Genomic DNA, 8,849 nt, shown 5'->3' with positions numbered 1-8,849 from the left:
ATAATCTTCTCTAAGATTGAAACTAGGGTTGGGCCGGATTCTTTTTTGGCCGGATACCGGATATCTAGCTGATTTATAATGTTGGATATTCGGTTCCGGCCGGATATCTGGCCAACGTTCGATATCCGGCAAATTACCGGATATCCGGCGTCAAAAATCAGCCGGATATTATGTAACCGGATAATTTTTTTATATCCGGTATCCGGCCGGATATTGAAAATGACCTGATAACCGGCCAGACCGGATATCCGTCCCAACGTTAATTAAAACATAAGTTTTAAATTAGACATTGGATTGATTCTCAGAGATTCAAAAAATGATCTCTCATCCGATGATAAAATCTTAATTGGTTGGTTTAAACTAACAGTGTCCAAACTTTTAAAAATAACATTATTCGCCAGAAGTTGAAATTTTTGTTATCATCATGCCAATTAATTTATTGTCAACTAGCGGCTTCGCCCCTAGCCTCTAGGGCTTTGCCCCAAGATGTTTTATCAAACTATTATTCGTGTTTTAGATTTTAAAGAAAATTTTTAAAAAATTATTGTTTTTGGGAGGGGGGGGGAGGAGAATTTTCATTTTTTTGGGGGATAAGGGTGTTCCAACCCCCAAGAAAATAGTTATAAACCTTCCCGGGACCTATAAGAAGCTTCACTGTAAAGGAGAACAATATCGGTTCAGCGGTTAGCGAGATCCTTAGGGACAGACAAAAAACGCTTACTACTTTATATAATGGGATTGTCTTTTTCCTCTCCATCCGTCAAGTGGCCCTAAAGGGGCGTAGCCGCCAGTCATGGTTATAAAGTAGCTAATCTATTTATGTGTATAACCATTCCTTAAAGTTATCATGTAAATTTTCAGGTATTAAATTTCCAGTTGTACCCAAATAAGTTTGTCTCTTTACATTATACATCTAAAATATGCAATAGATAAAATGGTTAATTAAATCTTTTTATAGTGCTAATACAAAATGACGTCATACTGACCTAATTAAAATGTATATTGTATACTAGCCTGATTAAGTTTGTGTATTGGTCTACCATAAATCATTTGTATTGTATGAAGTAATTTTTTTTATAGACACTATAATCAGCTTCGGGTTAATCAATATATAAATTGATTGATTGAAAAAAAGGTATATGTTTAAACAGATAGATAAATTTAAAGGTCTATAAGGTTTTTTTTTAGGAAACGAAAGAAATCTCTCGATGCTCTTGGTACAGCCGATAGTTATATAGAGTTAGAACGATATAGAGGTATGTAGATATATTTACTTATTGATAACATATGATATACTAGCGGCTATGCCCCTAGAGGCCACTAGGGGAACTTGAGGAGATGGGAGGTGAATTTAAAAAAAAAAAAACTTTTTTTGGTGGGATTGATATGTGTTTCGGGGCGGTTTTTCTTGGGAGGGTGATACAATCGTTATAAACCTTCGTGTGACTTAAGAGAAGCTATCCTGTTAAGGAGATCCCTATCGGTTCAGCGGTTAGCAAGATCCTTTGATACAAACATACAGACAAACATACAAACAGAAAGACGGACATCCTGTTGCTTTATTATTAGGATTTTATAATTATAATGGTAGATACATAGATTCCAATATAGAGCTTACCTGAAAGACTTGATTTGGTCTCCATAAGTCAGGTTTAATTGAATCCTTTGGAATAATAATTTTCCAATCTGCCTCAACCTTTGCATAACTATCATCAAAGCTGGAGCTTATTTGGTATAGCGACTTTTCTACGGGCGCTCTAAATAGGACAGTTATTTAAATAGGACAGTGCAGAGAAATGACCTATTTTACGCGTTTTTTCTTCAGTGAAGCTTTCACTATGCATCATTGGATCTTGGCTATTCCAGATTATTTGTAGGCCTTATTATGCCGCTTAAAATGGTGTGCGGGTATGATCTGTACGTTCAGCCGTTTGGCAGCTAGCAGCCTTTAAAATTCATAGATTTTTGAAAATTTTACCGTGAACTGCAGTAGATCCTTTTGGTAAGCTCTTTTAGGAGGGGTTGATAACTGTCATGGTAAATATTTACCATAATATTGATTTTTTGGTGGTAAAAAACAATATTAAGGTTAATGAAATGAAAAAAAATAACCTGAATTATAAATAAAACTAGCAGATAAGCCCCCAGCATCTAGGGGCTCTGTAAAAGAAGAAAATTAGCCTAAAACCATTCTAAGACTTAAATAAAAGGTTAAAATTCCCGGGATCACTGTAAAACTTTCTTAAATTGAATAACTGATTTTGTTATCGAGCGGTTATCGAGATCCTTTACTACTGACAAAAAAGCTTACCACTTTTTTTATAACAGGAAATTTTTAAAAACAATTATAGCAATATTGTCAATATAATATTTACCTAAAGTTGGTTACTTCTATTCTTGTAAAATCTACTTTGTCTGATGTAAACTAAATTTTTATAGTTCTTTTTTTTACTATCTGTAATAAAAAGTAGAATGATGTCTGTCTGTTTTACCGAAAGATCTCGCTAACCGCTGAACCGATCGGTTTCTCCTTTACAGGGTAGCTTCTCATAGGTCCCAGGAAGGTTTATAGCTATTTTCTTGGGGGATGGGACACGCCCAACTTACACAACAAAATTACTTAACATTTTGTTTAAACTTATTCATATTTTGCTTATTATTTCAGAGCTTCCTTTTTATGAATGTTGTCATCCTTATTAAATAAAAAAAAAATTTAAAGTGCCACTAAAGGCCTCTAGGGGCGTAGCAGCTAGTTTTTAAAAAAATGTTTAAAGAACCTTCCTGAACTATAGAATTATTTTCAAATAATTGATCATCAAACCCAGGATTAAGAATATTATCTTCCTATGATAGATTTATCCAATAAAACACGGATGTCTGTCTGTCTTTAAAGATCTAAAAAAAACAGTTTTCTAGGTAACTGCAAGTTAATCATAAGTAAGTTTTGGGCTGTTTTTTTTTAAGGATACAATGGGGTATTCCTGTCCAGTTTTTTGTTTAGGAATGAATATTTCTTACCCGAGGGAATAAATGATGGATCGATAGGTCATCATTTATTCACGAGGAATTGGACAGGAATATCATTCTCATTTAAACAAAAAACTCATTTTTTTTATGCTAAAATGTGGTTTAATTTTGGTTTTTAATTTTCATTTATTTCCCGGCTATGATCATTTATATCCCTGATATCAAGTTTCTTTTAATAAATAATAAAAATTATAAAATCTTCCAAAAAAATTAAAAATCTTCTAAAAAAAATTAAAAATCTTCTAAAATAGAATTTAAGGTGTATTATAGTCAGAAATAAGAATAGGATCTATGTATTATAGTCAGAAATAAGAAGCCTTACTCAACTTTCCTTAAACAATCATTCTTAAAGGGTGTTTTTTTTGTTTTTTTTTGGGGGGGGGGGTTGATTTCTCTTGTGAGGGTTGACCCATCCTCTCAAAAGATAGTTTAAAACCTTTCCTTGGCCTTTAAGCAGAACTTTGTCAGGTAATCGATAAGCGAGATCTTTTGGTACAGACAAACATGAAACAGCGTAAAGTGCACTGTAAAAAATGACGTCAAAAAAATGACCAATTTTTAGGCCAGTAGATATATTACCATTGGTCAATTACTGTAATGTATACTGGCCTAACATTGGTCATTTGCATTGTATGACGGCATTTTTATTGGGCACTATTAGCTGTTTCGAAAGACACGTAAGGTTGGTATGCAATATCTAGAATTCTATTTTTAAAAGCGAAGCTTTTCCATAATTAGGGTCGGTCCGTCCGTGGCCGTACGTCCTTCCGTCCGTAACGGATAGCTTTTTGGTATACTCTTTTGGTATACTGATTCCTGGGACAACAAAGTACAATATTATAAGCGAAGCAACTCTATAATCAAGTCCAAAAAATGTAAGTATGTCCTGAAACATTATCCTGCATCAAGCAATTTTTCAACAAATTTACTTACAATTTTGCTTCGACTCTTATACATTTATATTCTGATTATTCAGTTCTGACACCATACAAGTGTTAATGTTCTTTTGTCCTACCGTTTCAGAGCTTCGCTTTTATAGATGTTGTCATCCTTGTTATTCTTTAAGGATAAATCCCTTCCTGTCCGGAGCCTGTTACTTCGAACAGCGGCCCGTCAGCCTCATAGTCCCAGTAATCATCAATGGTTGTCAGATTTTTGTTGAGATTTATGTTGAGTTTTTCAGGATAGACAGGCGTACATCCTGCTAGGTACCTGAAAAATTCCCAATAGTTAGACCAATGTTTTAATCTGGGCTCAAAGAAAAAAATCAAATATATTTTAGTAGCTGCAACTGAGAATATGTCAGGGTGATGGTGGCTGCGGCTGAAAGTAGCTACTGCTGATGGTGGCTGCGGCTGAGAGTACCTACTGCTAATGGTGGCTGCGGCTGAGAGTAGCTACTGCTGATGGTGGCTGCGGCTGAGAGTAGCTACTGCTGATGGTGGCTGCGGCTGAGAGTAGCTACTGCTGATGGTGGCTGCGGCTGAGAGTAGCTACTGCTGATGGTGGTTGCGGCTGAGAGTATCTACTGCTGATGGTGGCTGCGGCTGAGAGTACCTACTGCTAATGGTGGCTGCGGCTGAGAGTAGCTACTGCTGATGGTGGCTGCGGCTGAGAGTAGCAACTGCTGATGGTGGCTGCGGCTGAGAGTAGCTACTGCTGATGGTGGCTGCGGCTGAGAGTAGCTAAGAAAAAAATCAAATATATTTTAGTAGCTGCAACTGAGAATATGTCAGGGTGATGGTGGCTGCGGCTGAAAGTAGCTACTGCTGATGGTGGCTGCGGCTGAGAGTACCTACTGCTAATGGTGGCTGCGGCTGAGAGTAGCTACTGCTGATGGTGGCTGCGGCTGAGAGTAGCTACTGCTGATGGTGGCTGCGGCTGAGAGTAGCTACTGCTGATGGTGGCTGCGGCTGAGAGTCGCTACGGCTGAGAGTAGCGGCTGGGTGTGTCTTAGAAAAGCTATAGCTGAGAGTAGCTTAGGCTGAGTGAGACTAAAAATGTCTGCTGCCAAATTAAAATTTGGTGGCTATGGGCCAAATTAGAATTTGGAGGTAGCGCCTGCAACATATTGAATGCGGCTGGCGTAAATGCCACTTGATTAAAAACCCATTAACGGCGGCAGTTTTTGACCATTTTTGCAATTTCCGAGGCTTTGATGGGCACTTAGGATGGGAAGGGGTTGTTTTATTTAGTTGACTCTGAAGTATATTTATTTAGCCAATTAAATTTTCTAATTATCATGTTAAGTAAAATGTTTTGTACATTCAACTGGTTTTTGTCCAGATGAATTTCTATTGGACGCGGATTTTTTGGACATTAATATTACTGGTGTCGGTAATGGGTTAAAATGAAACACTTACCCCTTCCCACTAGGAGTTCCATCCTGGTAGTTGCCAGAATAAGTTTTCAATTTTAGATCCAGCCAACAATCAGAATATAACGATTTTATCCTTAAATATTAAAAATATGAAATTTGATAACTTTCTTGCAACTTAAGATCTCCTGAAATAACCATTCTCACACAAACGACCCCTTAAATAGTGGATGTAATTATGAACACAGTAATAGTGTCTGACTGATTATGACGTAACAAAAAAAATTAGCCAATGAGAGGCCGTTATTGACCAATGGTAAAATTTATAGTGGCCTCTTATTGGCTAATTTTTTTGTTACTTCATAATTAGTCAGACACTATTACTGTGTTCTGTAATTATTCTTTTTTTCTCCCTGAGGTAGTCATTTATTTCCCTGCGGTATCATTTCTTTCCCTGAGGTATCATTTATTTCCCTGAGGTATCATTCATTTCCCTGAGGTATCATTTATATTCCTGAGGTAATTATTTTTTTCCCCCCGAGCATGGCAACCGGTGACCAGAATCTCAGTTCTGCACCACAAGCCTTGATGGCAACCGGTGAACAGAATCTCAGTTCTGCACCACAAGCCTCGATGGCAACCGGTGAACAGAATCTTAGTTCTGCACCACAAGCCTCGCATGACTGAAGTTCCCATATCTATACAGTCATATTTATATGAAAATATCTTTAGAAGATTTTTGAATTTTTTGTGAAGATTTTCAATTTTTTTTGTTGAAGATTTTAGAATTTTTATTAATTACTAAAAGAAAGCATAAAATGAAAATTAAAAACCAAAATTAAACCACATTTTAGCATAAAAATGAGTTTTTGTTTAAATGAGAATGGTATTCCTATCTAGTTTTTTGTTTAGGAATGAATATTTTTGCCCGAGGGAATACATGATGGAGAAGATGAAAAATGTGTTTCAAGTTGTAAATCATCACGTTTAAAATAGATAAATCAATATTCTGGTAATGATCATAGAGTTGCTATATTTTATAAAAATTGAACTGCTACAGGAATATCATATAAAGTTTAAAATGAATAGGGCTATTTCAGCAAACATAGATTCATACTAAGGTTGGGCCAGATACTTTTTTGGCTGGATACCGGATATCCGGCTGATTTATAATGCCGAATATCCGGTTCCGGCCGGATATCTGGCCAACGTTCTATATCCGGCAATTTACCGTCAAAAATCAGCCGGATATCATGTAACCGGATAGTTTTAATATCCGGTATCCGGCCGGATATTGAAAATGACCAGATATCCGGCCGGATAACCGGCCAGACCGGATATCCGGCCCAACCCTGATTCATACCTGACCATGCCACCCGCATAAATAGCATTTTTGGTGGGATTAAACAGCAAGTCTTCCTGATTTATGTTTGCAAATGTTAAATATACCTAAACAAGAAAAAAAGTATTATTTTAATTACTGTAACAAAACATTATTATGCAAACAAATTGGATTAAATGAGTTCAAGTACGTCCAAGCTTTTTTGTAGGGTGGGGGGTGAAATGAGGGCTTTTAAAGGTTTGTGGGGGGACAATCTAAAGAATCTTTGAAAATTTTTTGGGGGTTAAAATGAGGGGTATCCAAGTTTGAGGGGGTAAACTTTCTTTTACCCCCTATCTGAACGTCAATGAATGAGTCCAAGGTATTTAAGGATCCAGGTAGCATCCTGCCAGCTATGATCATACAGGTATACAGCAAATTTAAAAGAAAAAAAATTAAGAAAAACAGAAAACATCTTGGATATTCAATAAAAAAAACTTACCCTTATAATTAAAGATATGTTAAGTAAAAAGTGTTTCATTATTGAGCATATTTCATCTGAAAAATAAAGTTCTAAAACATACAGATGAGTAAAAGATTTTGATTTTTAAAATTATAAACATTTTATTATCTAAGATACAACAGAGTATAAATTTAACATGTTATTAATTTCTTAAAAAATTTAGTGCTAAAAACTGATTTAAACTTATAATTGTACATTTTTATACCCGCGGAAAACTGTTTGTAATACGATGCAATAAATAACTATTCTTAACATTTTTATTTTATTTTAAACAAGTACAATTAAGTCCCATAGTAGCTAAGCTGTCTGAGGAGAGGATAGGGGGGAGAATAAAGAGAAAGAGAGAGAGAGAGAGAGAGAGAGAGAGAGAAAAGAATGAGAGTGAGAAAAAAGGACGAACCCTAAAGTTTGGGGCCCAAACTGTCCCAGTATTAAGCAAGACGATTCCTGTGACGTTATTTTAAAAGGGATGGAGAGAAGAAAATATCTTCCCTTTTCTCCCATATCTTTTGAAGAGATTTTCTTCCCCCCTTCCCTTTTTCTTTTCCGAAACGTATATGACGTAACTGGAAACGTCTTGCTCAAAACTGGGACAGTTTGGGGTTCGTCAAAAAAAGATGGAGATTGAAGTACTTAATTCAAGTATATGTATTCAAGTGTCTTTATAAATAAAAGAAAACCAAATTGAAAGCAGCAATACAGAGGAAAGGACATACACAGAAACATATAGAGTAGCTCTGCAACTAACAATTAGGATGTTAGAATATCTTTATACTGCAATAAATTATCATAAGAAATATTATAATGATGAGGAGGAAATAATTTATTCTTCAGATCAGCATAGCAGGGAAACCTGAACATAACAATTATCCATTTTAACAGTTTAACAAGATTACTTTACATAAATCATATCCTAATATTCAAAGTAGTAAGCTTTTTTTGTCTGTAGCAAGGTATCTCTCTTACCGCTGAACCAATATGGTTCTCCTATACAGTGAATCTTATTATATGTCCAGGGAAGTTTTTTTTAACTATTTTGAAAAAATGATCGACCCCCCCAAAAAAAATTTTACTTTAAAAAAAAACTCAAATTGAAAATGGGGGAGAGGGTCGACTTTTCGCCCTTCCACCTTAAGTTCCAATAGAGGCTTCTAGGGGGCGTAGCCGCTAGTACTAGAATATTAAGTAGTAATTTTTTTGTTTCTAAACTAATATCTCATTAACCGCTAACCTTTTAAGGTCTTGATTTTAGGAAAGCTTTTTATGGATCCTATAGGATAAAATTCCAGTCTTAAGTTGTTTTTTTGCCATTTTTCTGCCCTCCTTCTAAACAATAATATGTATTTTCTCCCTTCTCATATACAGCTTTGTTAAAACGTTTGAATGAATAATTTCCTGTTCATTTGTTCTGTGAACCTGACCCACTTGTTGGCTATCCATTTATTTCCATATGCCACTGGACACCCAAGATGACCCATACGATAGTCAACATTACTGGTTGTTGTCTGCAGCAATAGGTAGTTATTGCAATTTGACTCGTAGGGTTGGGCCGGATACTTTTTTGGCCGGATACCGGATACTGGATATCCGGCTGATTTATAATGCCGGATATCCGGTTCCGGCCGGATATCTGGCCAACGTTCGATATCCGGCAAATTACC

The 8,849-nt window shown here is 35.9% G+C and overlaps 1 protein-coding gene and 1 long non-coding RNA gene across 2 annotated transcripts; both read right to left on the bottom strand.

Moving 5' to 3' along the window:
• Positions 1-817: 817 nt before the first annotated feature.
• LOC145319893 (uncharacterized) lies at positions 818-3,650 on the bottom strand. The gene is made up of 4 exons (XR_013880053.1): positions 3,642-3,650; positions 2,376-2,425; positions 1,619-1,757; positions 818-913 (listed from the first exon to the last, which is right to left on the bottom strand). It is a non-coding gene; the product is annotated as an uncharacterized LOC145319893 (long non-coding RNA).
• A 434-nt stretch (positions 3,651-4,084) lies between these two features.
• On the bottom strand, positions 4,085-7,219 carry LOC145318516 (uncharacterized). The gene is made up of 4 exons (XM_080159814.1): positions 7,168-7,219; positions 6,708-6,793; positions 5,391-5,480; positions 4,085-4,239 (listed from the first exon to the last, which is right to left on the bottom strand). The coding sequence occupies exons 1-4, from the start codon at positions 7,204-7,206 to the stop codon at positions 4,089-4,091; spliced, it is 366 nt and encodes a 121-aa protein (XP_080015940.1). The 5' UTR covers positions 7,207-7,219; the 3' UTR covers positions 4,085-4,088.
• Positions 7,220-8,849: the final 1,630 nt, after the last annotated feature.

Source organism: Acartia tonsa, chromosome 5 (assembly GCF_053477335.1).
Source record: "Acartia tonsa isolate MP-2025a chromosome 5, ASM5347733v1, whole genome shotgun sequence".
Classification (NCBI taxonomy): Eukaryota; Metazoa; Arthropoda; class Copepoda; order Calanoida; family Acartiidae; genus Acartia; species Acartia tonsa.
Note: the sequence above shows the minus strand (reverse complement) of the source record. Positions and strands in the feature narration are given on the sequence as shown.